Source organism: Passer domesticus, chromosome 8 (assembly GCF_036417665.1).
Source record: "Passer domesticus isolate bPasDom1 chromosome 8, bPasDom1.hap1, whole genome shotgun sequence".
Taxonomy (NCBI): Eukaryota; Metazoa; Chordata; class Aves; order Passeriformes; family Passeridae; genus Passer; species Passer domesticus.
Window position 1 is genome coordinate 4,602,415 of NC_087481.1, and position 18,774 is coordinate 4,621,188.

At 48.8% G+C, this 18,774-nt stretch overlaps 1 protein-coding gene and 1 pseudogene across 1 annotated transcript; both read right to left on the bottom strand.

Annotated features, from left to right (window-relative positions):
- The window catches only part of LOC135306131 (zinc finger protein 208-like), a 378,562-nt pseudogene that overhangs the window by 314,519 nt on the left and 45,269 nt on the right, over positions 1 to 18,774 (bottom strand).
- LOC135305675 (probable inactive protein kinase DDB_G0270444) lies at positions 9,568 to 10,466 on the bottom strand. The gene is made up of 3 exons (XM_064429423.1): positions 10,323 to 10,466; positions 10,003 to 10,210; positions 9,568 to 9,685 (listed from the first exon to the last, which is right to left on the bottom strand). The coding sequence occupies exons 1-2, from the start codon at positions 10,344 to 10,346 to the stop codon at positions 10,007 to 10,009; spliced, it is 228 nt and encodes a 75-aa protein (XP_064285493.1). The 5' UTR covers positions 10,347 to 10,466; the 3' UTR covers positions 9,568 to 9,685; positions 10,003 to 10,006.

Consider the following 18,774-nt stretch of genomic DNA (forward strand, 5'->3'; position numbering starts at 1 on the left):
TACCTCATTTCACACATCCACTTTCAAGGGCCATTAGAAGAGGCACATGTTTGCCTTGCTACCCAGAAGTGCTCTAGTTATTCCCAGGAAAAAAAAAAAACACCAAAAATTGGCTGTCCTGTGGTGTGGTAGAAATCCCATCACAATTGTGACTCTGTGAGCAAAGACAACCGGTGCTTTTTGGGGCTGTAACAGCTGAGAGTGTGGCAGAGCAGGTTTGATATTCTTTTTAGAGTCCTGAAAACATTGTTCCCAAAACAATCTTTCTCTCCTGTCTTCTGTCATCAACTGTGGAACAGAGGAAAAGGAAGGGATCAGAGGTTTGTTTAAATTTGCGCTTATTTTTAAGTCTTCAAATAGTGTCAGCTCGTTGCATGATACTTTAGAAATTGGACGAGTAGCACCTATTTCATCCCAGCGAGAGGTGGGATTGAAGACTTCCAACAACAGAAACACTGGATGTGCAAGAGTTTAGTTTTCCACCCCTCACACAGGTAACTTGCTGTACTATTTTGACAGGGCAGAGCAAGAGCAGCTGAATGGGTTTGACAGGCAAAGAGGGCCAGTGTGGCAGCAGCTGAATTCCATGGAGCTTTTCCTTCTGAGATCCTGTACAACCTGAGGCACTCTGGGGCTCTTGAACCTGGCAGTTGGGCAAGTTAATCATTGGAACAAGTGATAAATTAACCTGCTCCACTCTCTTTAGCATGGGTGTGATGAGCCTTAAATAAAGCCAGGAGCACTTGTCAGGATGGCAGCTTGTTCTTTGCCAGGGAGGAGGGAGAAAATCTTGCTTGGAGTAAATAAAGCAACTCTGCTTCCCCTGGAAGAGGAAAAGAATAAATTAAATATGTGAATGCTGCATGGAATCATTTGCACAAGGCTGTATCTCTTCTGCTATGCAGGAATGTTCTCAATAAACCATGCTTCTCCTGACCATTATTCTTCTGGGTTTCCACCACACAATACAAGAGACTCTCACTTGAAAAAACCAAAACACCTTGTAGGGAGGCATTATTTCCTTTCTTCAGGCTGCCTCTTTCTTTTGTTCCTTCCAGAGCTCTCCCTTCATTTCTGCTGTTGTTTGGAGCACGTGCTTACATCCTTGCTGATCCCCTGGGCTTCTTTTGGCTCTGGGTGTCATGGACACTATTAATGGTGGGTTCTTTCCCCTCCATCTTCTTCTGATTCTTCATGTGGTTTACCTTCATTCACCAGCTGGAGTGATGGATTTTTCTCACCTTTTATTACTTAGTGCTTTTTCTCCATTCTCCAAAACCAACTTCTCACTTGCCCTGTGGCTGTTAGGTGCCAGTTATGGGAGCATGAATTCTTTCTCTAGCCCTTGTCTGAGCTTTCTCAGGGAGCTGAGAGCTCTTTGGGGTTCAACTTGACTCACTTCAGCGCCTTCCTTGCTGGTGCCTGTGTCCTTCGACACTTGAAGGGAATAAAGTCTCGGTGTGGAGATGACAGCTGTGAAATGATGGCTCTTTTGGAGAAGACAAGAATGCTGTTGTCAGTCTTTTCAAGGATAAACTGAGCACCTGGTTTTGGGGAGAAACAGGCTCAGCTCAGCACAGAGGTGGCTGTTGCAGGTGCCCAGGTTTGGAGGGAAGGCTGCAGCTCCTGGGGGTGTGTTGGTGTGGGGCTATAAGGTTTGTGCTGGGTCCCTGGAGCAGTGGGAACACCCCACAGGGAGATGCACATTAGGAAATGGGTGCAGAAAGGGCCTGAAGTGTGACCAGCTTTGGTGAAGGGTTCCATAGGAAATAATATTTTTACTGAGATTTTGGACAATTTGAGGCTCCTTCTCGTGTCCTTTGCCCGATGAACATTCCCCCTTTGCAAGAGCTTGGGGAATGCAGAGCTCACACAATGAAAATCCCTGATCATTATATCTCTTTTCTGTTTTTTGGTGTTGTCATCCCAGCAGGAGTCAGAGGAAGAGAATATGTGTGACCTGCCTGGCTTTAACGTCGTGCCAGGAACAATGCCATGGGGAAGCTGGTCAGAGGAGCATCTGAGAAGTGTGTGGTACATCAGGGATGTCCTACTACTGATCTTTGCACAGAGATGAAAAAGTATCAGTTTGCATGGCCTGAATGTCTGGCTCTGGACATTCTGCATTACACAAGATGTGCTGAGCTCATCTGGCTCTGAAATATCATCTCTGCACCTTAGCCAGGAACAGCATCAGAGTTCTGAACAGATTCATCAAAATCAGTCATAACCCAGAGGCAAACCTTGGCAATACACATGTGTGGCAGGTGAGGAGACCAAATGCTTCCATTCTTGTTCTTGCAGAATGAATTCAGCAATAAAATATCCTCTCTCTTGGCATTAAAATACTTTTGTTTCAGCTCTGCCCCAGACTATCAGTGTCAAGTATTTCACTGGGTGCTTGCGGGTAGGTTCTCCCCCTGGAGCTCTCTGCAGGTTGGTGCTAATTCCAGATGTTCCCTCAGCTTCAGATGTTTTGCTGCCTAAGCAGAGTGTGCAGAACAGGGATTACAAGCACAGACATATGCTGTGGTAGAAAGTGCAAGGGACACATTTGTGCCAATGAAGGTCACACCTTGAGCTAGGAGGATCAATTCTTGTGCTCAGCAGACTCTGGGGAGAGAGGGGGTTTCCAAAGGAAATCTTGGTCCATGTAGGGCTGAGGCTCCCTCCAGGCTGGCTCCAGCCCCTCAGGGTGCCCAGGAGCAGGGCTTGCCCACAGCCCAGTGCACCCTCCTTAGCCCTGGGGCTGCCCAGGGAAGAGCCATGGCTGAGGCTCTGCAGGAGCACACAGGCTCAGCCCTGCTCCAACATGGGATCCATGGGCCAGGGCACGCTGGGCTTTGCCCCTACAGCTCCCAAGTGTCTCCAGAGAAACTGCAAGGAGAGGCTCACCTCTGTCAGGGGAGCCCCTCGCTGCACAGGGACCCCCACTCCTGGGGTGGCTGTGCCAGGGACGTCCAGCCCTGGGAACCTGGAGCAAGTGGAAAGCACAACTTTGCAAAATGCTGCCTGTGCCTGAAGCAAATGCAAGGAGAACTGGGGTGTGAAAAATAAATTTTTTTTATTACAGAAGAACAGCAGGAAAAATACAGAAGATATTTACATTGCAAGAATATTTGTAACAACAACAATCGATAGAACATATATACATAAAAACCTATCTAACAAAACCTACCTAACAAAACTATGTATTTACAGAAGTCAAAAATAGCCCTACAATCTACATTCTAAAGAACAACAACAAACTGTAGAACATATATACAAAAGGGTGGTGTCTCTGTCTGTGCTGTCCATCGCACCTGGAAGAAAAGCAAATGGCACGGTCACTCCAGTCAGGCACAGAGGGCTCTTGCATGTGCCCCCAGGCTGGCACATGCTGGCCCAGCAGCAGGACTCTGCTACCAGAACTGAGCCTGGCTGGGTCTGGGACGGAGCTTGTGTGGAGCAAAGCAGGCACAGGACAGGCTGTGGATGGCCACCAGAATGCAGTGCCCTGGGTACAATGTCCCTGAGCAGGGAGCACCCAGCCCAGCCCCAGCCTGGCAGCAGGAGACCCACTCTGCCTGTCCTGCTGCTGGCATTGCTCTTCATGCCAAGATCATGGCCTCTTCCTCACCTTCTTAATCAATATCCATGTCCTCAATGGACTCTTCCATATCCACATCCATCTCTTCTTCCTCAGTCACATCCACGTCCATCTCTTCCTCTCCAGGGTCTTCTCCGTCTATTTCCATCCCTTCCTCCATATCAATCTTTGCATCTACCTCCATCTCCTCCTCTCTGTCTGGGACAGCCTGCAGAGGTAGCAAAACCTCAGAGTGGGCTCCCTGTCCCACTCCATCCCCACAGAGCTCCAGCCCACCTGGGCAGGTGGGGGTGTCCACCTCCATGGAATGGAACCATACCTTCCCCAGAACAAAGGGGAGCATCCTGCAGGGCTGGATGATGAAATCCAGGAACTCAGGAGGTGTCAGGAATGATCGGGGTATCGAGGGGATAAGAAGAGTGAAAGGCGAGGGCAGGAGCAAGGTGCAGAGCGTGTCAACACAGCGGCCAAGGGTTGTGTTGTGCCCTTTGCTGGGCGCTGGATGTTCCAGCTGGAGCGTGGGCTGTGACATCACAGTTCCCAGGCTCCATCTGAAGTGGACAGTGGAGACCATGGAATGATGGAGTCCCTGCACAGTTGGGCTTGCAAGGGAGCCTGAAGAACAACATCTTGTTCCCAGCTGAGCAGTCTTCCCCCAGAGCATGCTGCTCAGAGCCCTGTTGCCAAGGATGGGGCATGCACAGCCTCTGTGCACAGCCTGGGCCAGTGCCCCACCACCCCCAGTGGAAAAGAGCAACTTCCTTAGATGCAGCTTCAATCAACCTGCTGCAGTTGAAAGCCATCCCCCCTTGTCCTGTCAGCACAGGCCCTGCTGAACACTCTGTCCCCTTCTTTCCTGCGGGACCCTTCCAGTCCTGCACAGCCACAGTGAGGCCGCCCAGTGTCTCCTATCTCCAGGCTGAGCATCCCCAGCCCCACTTGCCCAGCAGTCAGTCACATCAGGGCCAGTCAAGGCTGCAGGGTAGCAAATAGCATCAGGAACTGAGAGATGCAAGCTTTAGACCCAGGTTTGCCTCTAAATGTTCAAAATTAATAACAGCGGAGAGGAATATGGTGGGACACTAGTTCTGTTCTAACTGGTGATTTCTTTTTCTTCTTTTCTGTCATGCTGTCCCAGCTTTTTCTGTTTGAAAGGAAGCTTGGCACAATGTCCATTGTCTTCTCCATTTGTGAAACACCAAGCGGAGTCTGGGCAGGCTGATATGCAGAGCAAAAACTGAAAATATACTAGTGATCCTGAGCCTGGGGGATGCAGCTAAACCCAGCCAAAAGCAATTTCTGGAAAGCTGATCCTGGTTTACATTATCTTGAGTTTGGCTTTGCCAACTTCACCAGTCATTTATGAAAAACCAAAAAAAAACTCAAACCAAATCAGACAAAAACCCAATCAATCAATCAAACAAACAAACAAACAAATCCATGAAGCAAACCAATCAAACAAATAGATAAAAAACGCCAAATCAAACCAAAGGAAATGAAGAGTTAGTATTAGTTGTGAGGATAGCACAGCAGGCAAATGGCTGCTTCCCACAGGATCACCATCAAAAGCCACATAGAACAGCTGCTCCAAAATATACCCAAGAGGAGAAAAAGAAAAAGTGATGCATGGCAACTTTGGGGGCAGCTCCACATTCAGGTGAAGGATGAGCATGCAGTGGTACAGATCCAGCATTGCCCATCCTCCAGGCTGCTGTTTGCTCCTGATGAAAGACCCTTGCAGGACTGTGGCCCCTCTCAGTGCAGCGTCAGTCACTCCCAGAGCTCTCAGCTGAGCCACTGGCATTTGCAGAGTGACATCCAGGCACAATCCTGCTGCCTTCTGAGCACCTGTGGAAGATCCTGAGCATCTTCATGCCTAGCAGCACAAAACAGCTCAGGCTTTCTCTGAACTGCTTTTCAGTGCAGGTTTCCATATCCCTGTGAGATCTGTTCATCCCTCAAAACATCTGACTTGGTGTACAACAATGCATTTGGGTTTTTTCCTTCCTCCTGTGTGCCAGTGAGAAACCATCCATGGGAATGGAGGATGTTGTGTGCAGGGCAATGTATTCCTGGCTTGCCATTTTGTTTCACTGTCACTCAGCTGAACATGGTCCTTACCTAACAAGGACTTCAAAGAAATGGGTAGGAATTTTGGCTCCGAGAGGAGCAGAAAGCACATTTTTCTACACCACATTCCAGCAGATTCCCTTTCCCTGGCAGAAAAGTGATTGCCACTCATCTTCCTGGGAAGAATGTGAAGACACATTCAGAGATCCCAGGTTCAGCTGGCCTTTGGCTTTGTCTGCCTCATTTCACACATCCACTTTCAAGGGCCATTAGAAGAGCCACGTCTGCCTTGCTACCCAGAAGTTCTTCCCAGGAAAACAACCAAAAATTTGCTGTCCTGTGCTGTGGTAGAAATCTCATCACAATTGTGACTCTGTGAGCAATGACAGCCAGTGATTTTGGGGCTGTAACAGCCGAGAGTGTGGCAGAGCAGGTTTGATATTCTTTTTAGAGTCCTGAAAGCATTGTTCCTAAAACAATCTTTCTCTCCTGTCTTCTGTCATCAACTGTGGAACAGAGAAAATGGAAAGGAGTAGAGGTTTGCTTAAATTTACTTTATTTTTAAGTCTTCAAATAGTGTCAGCTCGATGCATGATACTTTAGAAATTGGATTAGTAGCACCTATTTCATCCCATCAGAGAGGTGGGATTGAAGACTTCCAACAACAGAAACACTGGATGTGCAAGAGCTCAGTTTTCCACCCCTCACACAAGTAACTTGCTGTACTATTTGAAGCAGCCTCAGCCAGATCGATTAAAATACTGCTACAAACAACAACAGAATGAAAATGTTCCAACAAATGGGGAAAAAGAAGAAAAGTGGGCAGCAGCCCTTTCTTCAGAGCTTGTGTTGATTTTGCAAAGTTAGATGCAAACAAGGTTTGCCATATTTCTTTCCTAGAAAAATGCAGCTATTGAATAGAAATCAATCTATGAGGCTGCTAAGTTGGGTATGATTTTAGAGCTGGGAGGAGCAAAACAGGTTCCAGAGAAGCTGTGGCTGTGTCACCCTTGGAAGTGTTCAAGGCCAGGTTGGATGGGGCTTGGAGCAACCTGATCGAGGGGAAGGTGTGCTGAGTCTGGTGAGTCCATGAAAAGAAACTTTTGGCTTTTCTGACATGCTGCCTTTGCAAGGGGAGGTCACAACTACCCCACATAGTTTGAAATGCCCTGAGCAGAACCCAGCTGTGCTTTCTCACAGGTGATGAGGGATTTTCACTTGTATTTTATGGGGGATTTTGACAGAGCAGAGCAAGAGCAGCTGAATGTGTTTGACAGGCAAAGAGGGCCAGTGTGGCAGCAGCTTAATTCAATGGAGCTTTTCCTTCTGTGATCCTGTACAACCTGAGGCACTCTGGGGCTCTTGAACCTGGCAGCTGGGCAAGTCAGTCATTGGAACAAGTGATGAATTAACCTGCTCCACTCTCTTGAGCATGGGTGTGATGAGCCTTAAGTAAAGCCAGGAGCACTTGCCAGGATGGGAGCTTGTTCTTTGCCAGGGAGGAGGGAGAAAATCTTGCTTGGAGTAAATAAAGCAACTCTGCTTCCCCAGGAAGATGAAAAGAAGGAATTAAACATGTGAATGCTGCATGGAATCATTTGCACAAGGCTATATCTCGGCTGCTATGCAGGAATGTTCCAATTCAACCATGATTCTCCCGACCTTTATTTTTCTGGGTTTCCACCACACGATACAAGAGACTCTCACTTGAAAAAACCAAAACACCTTGTGGGGAGGCATTATTTCCTTTCTTCAGGCTGTCTCTTTCTTTTGTTGCCTCCAGAGCTCTCACTTCATTTCTGCTGTTGTTTGGAGCATGTGCTTACATCCTTGCTGATCCCCTGGGCTTCTTTTGGCTCTGGGTGTTACGGACACTATTAATGGTGGGTTTTTTCCCCTCCATCTTCTTCTGATTCTTCATGTGGTTTACCTTCATTCACCTGTTGGAGTGATGGATTTTTCTCACCTTTTATTACTCAGTGCTTTTTCTTCATTCTCTAATACCAACTTCTCACTTGCCCTGTGGCTGTTAGGTGCCAGTTATGGAAGCATGAATTCTTTCTCTAGTGCTTGTCTGAGCTTTCACAGGCAGCTGAGAGCTCTTTGGGGTTCAACTTGACTCACTTCAGCGCCTTCCTTGGTGCTGCCTGTGTACATGAACACTTGAAGGGAATAAAGTCTCAGTGTGGAGATGACAGCTGTGAAACGATGGCCCTTTTGGAGAAGACAAGAATGCTATTGTCAATCTTTTCAAGGATAAATGGAGCACCTGGTTTTCGGAGAAACCGGCTCAGCTCAGCGCAGAGGTGGCTGTTGCAGGTGCCCAGGTTTGGAGGGAAGGCTGCAGCTCCTGGGGATGTGTTGGTGTGGGGCTATAAGGTTTGTGCTGGGTCCCTGGAGCAGTGGGAACACCCCACAGGGAGATGCACATTAGGAAATGGGTGCAGAAAGGGCCTGAAGTGTGACCAGCTTTGGTGAAGGGTTCCATAGGAAATAATATTTTTACTGAGATTTTGGACAATTTGAGGCTCCTTCTCGTGTCCTTTGCCCGATGAACATTCCCCCTTTGCAAGAGCTTGGGGAATGCAGAGCTCACACAATGAAAATCCCTGATCATTATATCTCTTTTCTGTTTTTTGGTGTTGTCATCCCAGCAGGAGTCAGAGGAAGAGAATATGTGTGACCTGCCTGGCTTTAACGTCGTGCCAGGAACAATGCCATGGGGAAGCTGGTCAGAGGAGCATCTGAGAAGTGTGTGGTACATCAGGGATGTCCTACTACTGATCTTTGCACAGAGATGAAAAAGTATCAGTTTGCATGGCCTGAATGTCTGGCTCTGGACATTCTGCATTACACAAGATGTGCTGAGCTCATCTGGCTCTGAAATATCATCTCTGCACCTTAGCCAGGAACAGCATCAGAGTTCTGAACAGATTCATCAAAATCAGTCATAACCCAGAGGCAAACCTTGGCAATACACATGTGTGGCAGGTGAGGAGACCAAATGCTTCCATTCTTGTTCTTGCAGAATGAATTCAGCAATAAAATATCCTCTCTCTTGGCATTAAAATACTTTTGTTTCAGCTCTGCCCCAGACTATCAGTGTCAAGTATTTCACTGGGTGCTTGCGGGTAGGTTCTCCCCCTGGAGCTCTCTGCAGGTTGGTGCTAATTCCAGATGTTCCCTCAGCTTCAGATGTTTTGCTGCCTAAGCAGAGTGTGCAGAACAGGGATTACAAGCACAGACATATGCTGTGGTAGAAAGTGCAAGGGACACATTTGTGCCAATGAAGGTCACACCTTGAGCTAGGAGGATCAATTCTTGTGCTCAGCAGACTCTGGGGAGAGAGGGGGTTTCCAAAGGAAATCTTGGTCCATGTAGGGCTGAGGCTCCCTCCAGGCTGGCTCCAGCCCCTCAGGGTGCCCAGGAGCAGGGCTTGCCCACAGCCCAGTGCACCCTCCTTAGCCCTGGGGCTGCCCAGGGAAGAGCCATGGCTGAGGCTCTGCAGGAGCACACAGGCTCAGCCCTGCTCCAACATGGGATCCATGGGCCAGGGCACGCTGGGCTTTGCCCCTACAGCTCCCAAGTGTCTCCAGAGAAACTGCAAGGAGAGGCTCACCTCTGTCAGGGGAGCCCCTCGCTGCACAGGGACCCCCACTCCTGGGGTGGCTGTGCCAGGGACGTCCAGCCCTGGGAACCTGGAGCAAGTGGAAAGCACAACTTTGCAAAATGCTGCCTGTGCCTGAAGCAAATGCAAGGAGAACTGGGGTGTGAAAAATAAATTTTTTTTATTACAGAAGAACAGCAGGAAAAATACAGAAGATATTTACATTGCAAGAATATTTGTAACAACAACAATCGATAGAACATATATACATAAAAACCTATCTAACAAAACCTACCTAACAAAACTATGTATTTACAGAAGTCAAAAATAGCCCTACAATCTACATTCTAAAGAACAACAACAAACTGTAGAACATATATACAAAAGGGTGGTGTCTCTGTCTGTGCTGTCCATCGCACCTGGAAGAAAAGCAAATGGCACGGTCACTCCAGTCAGGCACAGAGGGCTCTTGCATGTGCCCCCAGGCTGGCACATGCTGGCCCAGCAGCAGGACTCTGCTACCAGAACTGAGCCTGGCTGGGTCTGGCATGGAGCTTGTGTGGAGCAAAGCAGGCACAGGACAGGCTGTGGATGGCCACCAGAATGCAGTGCCCTGGGTACAATGTCCCTGAGCAGGGAGCACCCAGCCCAGCCCCAGCCTGGCAGCAGGAGACCCACTCTGCCTGTCCTGCTGCTGGCATTGCTCTTCATGCCAAGATCATGGCCTCTTCCTCACCTTCTTAATCAATATCCATGTCCTCAATGGACTCTTCCATATCCACATCCATCTCTTCTTCCTCATCCACATACACGTCCATCTCTTCTTCCTCCTCCACATCCACATCCATCTCTTCCTCTCCAGGGTCTTCTCCATCTATTTCCATCTCCTCCTCCGTATCAATCTTTGCATCTACCTCCATCTCCTCCTCTCTGTCTGGGACAGCCTGCAGAGGTAGCAAAACCTCAGAGTGGGCTCCCTGTCCCACTCCATCCCCACAGAGCTCCAGCCCACCCGGGCAGGTGTGGGGTGTCCACCTCCATGGAATGGCACCATACCATCCTCAGGAGAAATGGGAGCATCCTGCAGGGCTGGATGATGAAATCCAGACACTAAGGATCTTTCAGGATTGAAAGGGTTATCAGGGGGCAGGTGAAAATCAGAGTGGGCAGGAGCAGGGTGAAGAGCATGCGAACACAGCGGCCAAGGATTGTGTTGTGCCCTTTGCTGGGCGCTGGACGTTCCAGCTGGAGCGTGGGCTGTGACATCACAGTTCCCAGGCTCCATCTGAAGTGGACACTGGAGACCATGGAATGATGGAGTCCCTGAATGGTTGGTCTTGCTAGGGAGCCTGAAGAACAACATCTTGTTCCCAGCTGAGAAGTCTTCCCCCAGAGCAGGCTGCTCAGAGCCCTGTTGCCAAGGATGGGGCATGCACAGCCTCTGTGCACAGCCTGGGCCAGTGCCCCACCACCCCCAGTGGAAAAGAGCAGCTTCCTTAGATGCAGCTTCAATCAACCTGCTGCAGTTGAAAGCCATCCCCCCTTGTCCTGTCAGCACAGGCCCTGCTGAACACTCTGTCCCCTTCTTTCCTGCGGGACCCTTCCAGTCATGCAGAACCACAGTGAGGCCTCCCAGTGTCTCCTCTCTCCAGGCTGAGCATCCCCAGCCCCACTTGCCCAGCAGTCAGTCACATCAGGGCCAGTCAAGGCTGCAGGGTAGCAAATAGCATCAGGAACTGAGAGATGCAAGCTTTAGACCCAGGTTTGCCTCTAAATGTACAAAATTAATAACAGCGGAGAGGAATATGGTGGGACACTAGTTCTGTTCTAACTGGTGATTTCTTTTTCTTCTTTTCTGTCATGCTGTCCCAGCTTTTTCTGTTGGAAAGGAAGCTTGGCACAATGTCCATTGTCTTCTCCATTTGTGAAACACCAAGCGGAGTCTGGGCAGGCTGATATGCAGAGCAAAACCTGAAAATATTCTAGTGATCCTGAGCCTGGGGGATGCAGCTAAACCCAGCCAAAAGCAATTTCTGGAAAGCTGATCCTGGTTTACATTATCTTGAGTTTGGCTTTGCCAACTTCACCAGTCATTTATGAAAAAGCAAACAAAAAACTCAAACCAAATCAGACAAAACCCAGTCAATTCAACAAACAAACCCATGCATCAAACCAATCAAACAAATAGATAAAAAACGCCAAATAAAACTAAAGGAAATGAAGAGTTAGTATTAGTTGTGAGGATAGCACGGCAGGCAAATGGCTGCTTCCCACAGGATCACCATCAAAAGCCACATAGAACAGCTGCTCCAAAATATACCCAAGAGGAGAAAAAGAAAAAGTGATGCATGGCAACTTTGGGGGCAGCTCCACATTCAGGTGAAGGATGAGCATGCAGTGGTACAGATCCAGCATTGCCCATCCTCCAGGCTGCTGTTTGCTCCTGATGAAAGACCCTTGCAGGACTGTGGCCCCTCTCAGTGCAGCGTCAGTCACTCCCAGAGCTCTCAGCTGAGCCACTGGCATTTGCAGAGTGACATCCAGCCGCAATCCTACTGCCTGCTGAGCATCTGTGGAAGACCCTGAGCATCTTCATGCCTAGGACCACAAAACAGCTCAGGATTTCTCTGAACTGCTTTTCAGGGGGGGTTTCCATATCCCCGTGAGATCTGTTCATCCCTCAACATGTATGACTTGATGTACAATGATGCATTTGTGTTCCTTCCTTCCTCCTGTGTGCCAGTGAGAAACCATCCATGGGAATGGAGGATGTTGTGTGCAGGGCAATGTATTCCTGGCTTGCCATTTTGCTTCACTGTCACTCAGCTGAACATGGTCCTTATCTAAGAAGGAGGTAAAACTTGCAACAAGTGTTAAATTAACCTGCTCCACTCTCCTTAGCATGGCTGTGATGAGTGTTAAGGAAAGCAGCAAGCGCTTGCCAGGATGGGAGCTTGTTCTTTGCCAGGGAGGAGGGAGAAAATCTTGCTTGGAGTAAGTAAAGCAACTCTGCTTCCCCAGGAAGAGAAGCAATTAAACATGTTAGTGCTGCATGGATTGATTTGCACAAGGATTGTCTACTATGCAGGAATGTTCCCACTAAACCATGCTTCTCCTGACCTTCATTTTTCTGGGTTTCCACCACATGATACAAGAGACTCTCAATGAAAAAAAGCAAAACAACTTGTGGGGAGACGTTTTTTCCTTTCTTCAGGCTTCCTCTTTCTTTTGTTCCCTCCAGAGCTCTCACTTCATTTCTGCTGTTGTTTGGAGCACGTGCTTCCCTCTTTCCTGATCCCCTGTGCTTCTTTTGGCTCTGGGTGTCCTGGACACTCTTAATTGTGGATTTTTTCCCCTTCATCTACTTCTGATGTCCAGCCCTGGGAACCTGGAGCAAGTGGAAACTACAACTTTGCAAAATGCTGCCTGTGCCCCAAGCAAATGCAAGGAGAACTGGGATGTGAAAAATAAAATTTGTTTATTACAGAAGAACGGCAGCAAAAATACAGAAGATATTTACATTGCAAGAATATTTGCAACAACAACAATCAATAGAACATATATACAGAAAAACCTACCTAGCAAAACTATGGGAAACGTATTTACAGAAGTCAAAAATAGCCCTACAATCTACATTCTAAAGAAAAACAACAAACTGTAGAACATATATACAAAAGGGTGGTGTCTCTGTGCTGTCCATCGCACCTGGAAGAAAAGCAAATGGCACGGTCACTCCAGTCAGGCACAGAGGGCTCTTGCATGTGCCCCCAGGCTGGCACATGCTGGCCCAGCAGCAGGACTCTGCTACCAGAACTGAGCCTGGCTGGGTCTGGCATGGAGCTTGTGTGGAGCAAAGCAGGCACAGGACAGGCTGTGGATGGCCACCAGAATGCAGTGCCCTGGGTACAATGTCCCTGAGCAGGGAGCACCCAGCCCAGCCCCAGCCTGGCAGCAGGAGACCCACTCTGCCTGTCCTGCTGCTGGCATTGCTCTTCATGCCAAGATCATGGCCTCTTCCTCACCTTCTTAATCAATATCCATGTCCTCAATGGACTCTTCCATATCCACATCCATCTCTTCTTCCTCATCCACATACACGTCCATCTCTTCTTCCTCCTCCACATCCACATCCATCTCTTCCTCTCCAGGGTCTTCTCCATCTATTTCCATCTCCTCCTCCGTATCAATCTTTGCATCTACCTCCATCTCCTCCTCTCTGTCTGGGACAGCCTGCAGAGGTAGCAAAACCTCAGAGTGGGCTCCCTGTCCCACTCCATCCCCACAGAGCTCCAGCCCACCCGGGCAGGTGTGGGGTGTCCACCTCCATGGAATGGCACCATACCATCCTCAGGAGAAATGGGAGCATCCTGCAGGGCTGGATGATGAAATCCAGACACTAAGGATCTTTCAGGATTGAAAGGGTTATCAGGGGGCAGGTGAAAATCAGAGTGGGCAGGAGCAGGGTGAAGAGCATGCGAACACAGCGGCCAAGGATTGTGTTGTGCCCTTTGCTGGGCGCTGGACGTTCCAGCTGGAGCGTGGGCTGTGACATCACAGTTCCCAGGCTCCATCTGAAGTGGACACTGGAGACCATGGAATGATGGAGTCCCTGAATGGTTGGTCTTGCTAGGGAGCCTGAAGAACAACATCTTGTTCCCAGCTGAGAAGTCTTCCCCCAGAGCAGGCTGCTCAGAGCCCTGTTGCCAAGGATGGGGCATGCACAGCCTCTGTGCACAGCCTGGGCCAGTGCCCCACCACCCCCAGTGGAAAAGAGCAGCTTCCTTAGATGCAGCTTCAATCAACCTGCTGCAGTTGAAAGCCATCCCCCCTTGTCCTGTCAGCACAGGCCCTGCTGAACACTCTGTCCCCTTCTTTCCTGCGGGACCCTTCCAGTCATGCAGAACCACAGTGAGGCCTCCCAGTGTCTCCTCTCTCCAGGCTGAGCATCCCCAGCCCCACTTGCCCAGCAGTCAGTCACATCAGGGCCAGTCAAGGCTGCAGGGTAGCAAATAGCATCAGGAACTGAGAGATGCAAGCTTTAGACCCAGGTTTGCCTCTAAATGTACAAAATTAATAACAGCGGAGAGGAATATGGTGGGACACTAGTTCTGTTCTAACTGGTGATTTCTTTTTCTTCTTTTCTGTCATGCTGTCCCAGCTTTTTCTGTTGGAAAGGAAGCTTGGCACAATGTCCATTGTCTTCTCCATTTGTGAAACACCAAGCGGAGTCTGGGCAGGCTGATATGCAGAGCAAAACCTGAAAATATTCTAGTGATCCTGAGCCTGGGGGATGCAGCTAAACCCAGCCAAAAGCAATTTCTGGAAAGCTGATCCTGGTTTACATTATCTTGAGTTTGGCTTTGCCAACTTCACCAGTCATTTATGAAAAAGCAAACAAAAAACTCAAACCAAATCAGACAAAACCCAGTCAATTCAACAAACAAACCCATGCATCAAACCAATCAAACAAATAGATAAAAAACGCCAAATAAAACTAAAGGAAATGAAGAGTTAGTATTAGTTGTGAGGATAGCACGGCAGGCAAATGGCTGCTTCCCACAGGATCACCATCAAAAGCCACATAGAACAGCTGCTCCAAAATATACCCAAGAGGAGAAAAAGAAAAAGTGATGCATGGCAACTTTGGGGGCAGCTCCACATTCAGGTGAAGGATGAGCATGCAGTGGTACAGATCCAGCATTGCCCATCCTCCAGGCTGCTGTTTGCTCCTGATGAAAGACCCTTGCAGGACTGTGGCCCCTCTCAGTGCAGCGTCAGTCACTCCCAGAGCTCTCAGCTGAGCCACTGGCATTTGCAGAGTGACATCCAGCCGCAATCCTACTGCCTGCTGAGCATCTGTGGAAGACCCTGAGCATCTTCATGCCTAGGACCACAAAACAGCTCAGGATTTCTCTGAACTGCTTTTCAGGGGGGGTTTCCATATCCCCGTGAGATCTGTTCATCCCTCAACATGTATGACTTGATGTACAATGATGCATTTGTGTTCCTTCCTTCCTCCTGTGTGCCAGTGAGAAACCATCCATGGGAATGGAGGATGTTGTGTGCAGGGCAATGTATTCCTGGCTTGCCATTTTGCTTCACTGTCACTCAGCTGAACATGGTCCTTATCTAAGAAGGAGGTAAAACTTGCAACAAGTGTTAAATTAACCTGCTCCACTCTCCTTAGCATGGCTGTGATGAGTGTTAAGGAAAGCAGCAAGCGCTTGCCAGGATGGGAGCTTGTTCTTTGCCAGGGAGGAGGGAGAAAATCTTGCTTGGAGTAAGTAAAGCAACTCTGCTTCCCCAGGAAGAGAAGCAATTAAACATGTTAGTGCTGCATGGATTGATTTGCACAAGGATTGTCTACTATGCAGGAATGTTCCCACTAAACCATGCTTCTCCTGACCTTCATTTTTCTGGGTTTCCACCACATGATACAAGAGACTCTCAATGAAAAAAAGCAAAACAACTTGTGGGGAGACGTTTTTTCCTTTCTTCAGGCTTCCTCTTTCTTTTGTTCCCTCCAGAGCTCTCACTTCATTTCTGCTGTTGTTTGGAGCACGTGCTTCCCTCTTTCCTGATCCCCTGTGCTTCTTTTGGCTCTGGGTGTCCTGGACACTCTTAATTGTGGATTTTTTCCCCTTCATCTACTTCTGATGTCCAGCCCTGGGAACCTGGAGCAAGTGGAAACTACAACTTTGCAAAATGCTGCCTGTGCCCCAAGCAAATGCAAGGAGAACTGGGATGTGAAAAATAAAATTTGTTTATTACAGAAGAACGGCAGCAAAAATACAGAAGATATTTACATTGCAAGAATATTTGCAACAACAACAATCAATAGAACATATATACAGAAAAACCTACCTAGCAAAACTATGGGAAACGTATTTACAGAAGTCAAAAATAGCCCTACAATCTACATTCTAAAGAAAAACAACAAACTGTAGAACATATATACAAAAGGGTGGTGTCTCTGTGCTGTCCATCGCACCTGGAAGAAAAGCAAATGCCACGGTCACTCCAGTCAGGCACAGAGGGCTCTTGCATGTGCCCCCAGGCTGGCACATGCTGGCCCAGCAGCAGGACTCTGCTACCAGAACTGAGCCTGGCTGGGTCTGGCATGGAGCTTGTGTGGAGCAAAGCAGGCACAGGACAGGCTGTGGATGGCCACCAGAATGCAGTGCCCTGGGTACAATGTCCCTGAGCAGGGAGCACCCAGCCCAGCCCCAGCCTGGCAGCAGGAGACCCACTCTGCCTGTCCTGCTGCTGGCATTGCTCTTCATGCCAAGATCATGGCCTCTTCCTCACCTTCTTAATCAATATCCATGTCCTCAATGGACTCTTCCATATCCACATCCATCTTTTCTTCCTCAGTCACATCCACGTCCATCTCTTCCTCTCCAGGGTCTTCTCCGTCTATTTCCATCCCTTCCTCCATATCAATCTTTGCATCTACCTCCATCTCCTCCTCTCTGTCTGGGACAGCCTGCAGAGGTAGCAAAACCTCAGAGTGGGCTCCCTGTCCCACTCCATCCCCACAGAGCTCCAGCCCACCTGGGCAGGTGGGGGTGTCCACCTCCATGGAATGGAACCATACCTTCCCCAGAACAAAGGGGAGCATCCTGCAGGGCTGGATGATGAAATCCAGGAACTCAGGAGGTGTCAGGAATGATCGGGGTATCGAGGGGATAAGAAGAGTGAAAGGCGAGGGCAGGAGCAAGGTGCAGAGCGTGTCAACACAGCGGCCAAGGGTTGTGTTGTGCCCTTTGCTGGGCGCTGGATGTTCCAGCTGGAGCGTGGGCTGTGACATCACAGTTCCCAGGCTCCATCTGAAGTGGACACTGGAGACCATGGAATGATGGAGTCCCTGCACAGTTGGGCTTGCAAGGGAGCCTGAAGAACAACATCTTGTTCCCAGCTGAGCAGTCTTCCCCCAGAGCATGCTGCTCAGAGCCCTGTTGCCAAGGATGGGGCATGCACAGCCTCTGTGCACAGCCTGGGCCAGTGCCCCACCACCCCCAGTGGAAAAGAGCAACTTCCTTAGATGCAGCTTCAATCAACCTGCTGCAGTTGAAAGCCATCCCCCCTTGTCCTGTCAGCACAGGCCCTGCTGAACACTCTGTCCCCTTCTTTCCTGCGGGACCCTTCCAGTCCTGCACAGCCACAGTGAGGCCGCCCAGTGTCTCCTCTCTCCAGGCTGAGCATCCCCAGCCCCACTTGCCCAGCAGTCAGTCACATCAGGGCCAGTCAAGGCTGCAGGGTAGCAAATAGCATCAGGAACTGAGAGATGCAAGCTTTAGACCCAGGTTTGCCTCTAAATGTACAAAATTAATAACAGCGGAGAGGAATATGGTGGGACACTAGTTCTGTTCTAACTGGTGATTTCTTTTTCTTCTTTTCTGTCATGCTGTCCCAGCTTTTTCTGTTTGAAAGGAAGCTTGGCACAATGTCCATTGTCTTCTCCATTTGTGAAACACCAAGCGGAGTCTGGGCAGGCTGATATGCAGAGCAAAAACTGAAAATATACTAGTGATCCTGAGCCTGGGGGATGCAGCTAAACCCAGCCAAAAGCAATTTCTGGAAAGCTGATCCTGGTTTACATTATCTTGAGTTTGGCTTTGCCAACTTCACCAGTCATTTATGAAAAACCAAAAAAAAACTCAAACCAAATCAGACAAAAACCCAATCAATCAATCAAACAAACAAACAAACAAATCCATGAAGCAAACCAATCAAACAAATAGATAAAAAACGCCAAATCAAACCAAAGGAAATGAAGAGTTAGTATTAGTTGTGAGGATAGCACAGCAGGCAAATGGCTGCTTCCCACAGGATCACCATCAAAAGCCACATAGAACAGCTGCTCCAAAATATACCCAAGAGGAGAAAAAGAAAAAGTGATGCATGGCAACTTTGGGGGCAGCTCCACATTCAGGTGAAGGATGAGCATGCAGTGGTACAGATCCAGCATTGCCCATCCTCCAGGCTGCTGTTTGCTCCTGATGAAAGACCCTTGCAGGACTGTGGCCCCTCTCAGTGCAGCGTCAGTCACTCCCAGAGCTCTCAGCTGAGCCACTGGCATTTGCAGAGTGACATCCAGGCACAATCCTGCTGCCTTCTGAGCACCTGTGGAAGATCCTGAGCATCTTCATGCCTAGCAGCACAAAACAGCTCAGGCTTTCTCTGAACTGCTTTTCAGTGCAGGTTTCCATATCCCTGTGAGATCTGTTCATCCCTCAAAACATCTGACTTGGTGTACAACAATGCATTTGGGTTTTTTCCTTCCTCCTGTGTGCCAGTGAGAAACCATCCATGGGAATGGAGGATGTTGTGTGCAGGGCAATGTATTCCTGGCTTGCCATTTTGTTTCACTGTCACTCAGCTGAACATGGTCCTTACCTAACAAGGACTTCAAAGAAATGGGTAGGAATTTTGGCTCCGAGAGGAGCAGAAAGCACATTTTTCTACACCACATTCCAGCAGATTCCCTTTCCCTGGCAGAAAAGTG

Coding starts and splice junctions, on each gene's coding strand:
- LOC135305675 (XM_064429423.1), bottom strand. CDS start 10,346: ATGCTCCCATTTCTCCTGAGGATG. Junction 10,211..10,322: donor TCCCATTTCTCCTGAGGATG/GTATGGTGCCAT, acceptor CTACCTCTGCAG/GCTGTCCCAGACAGAGAGGA.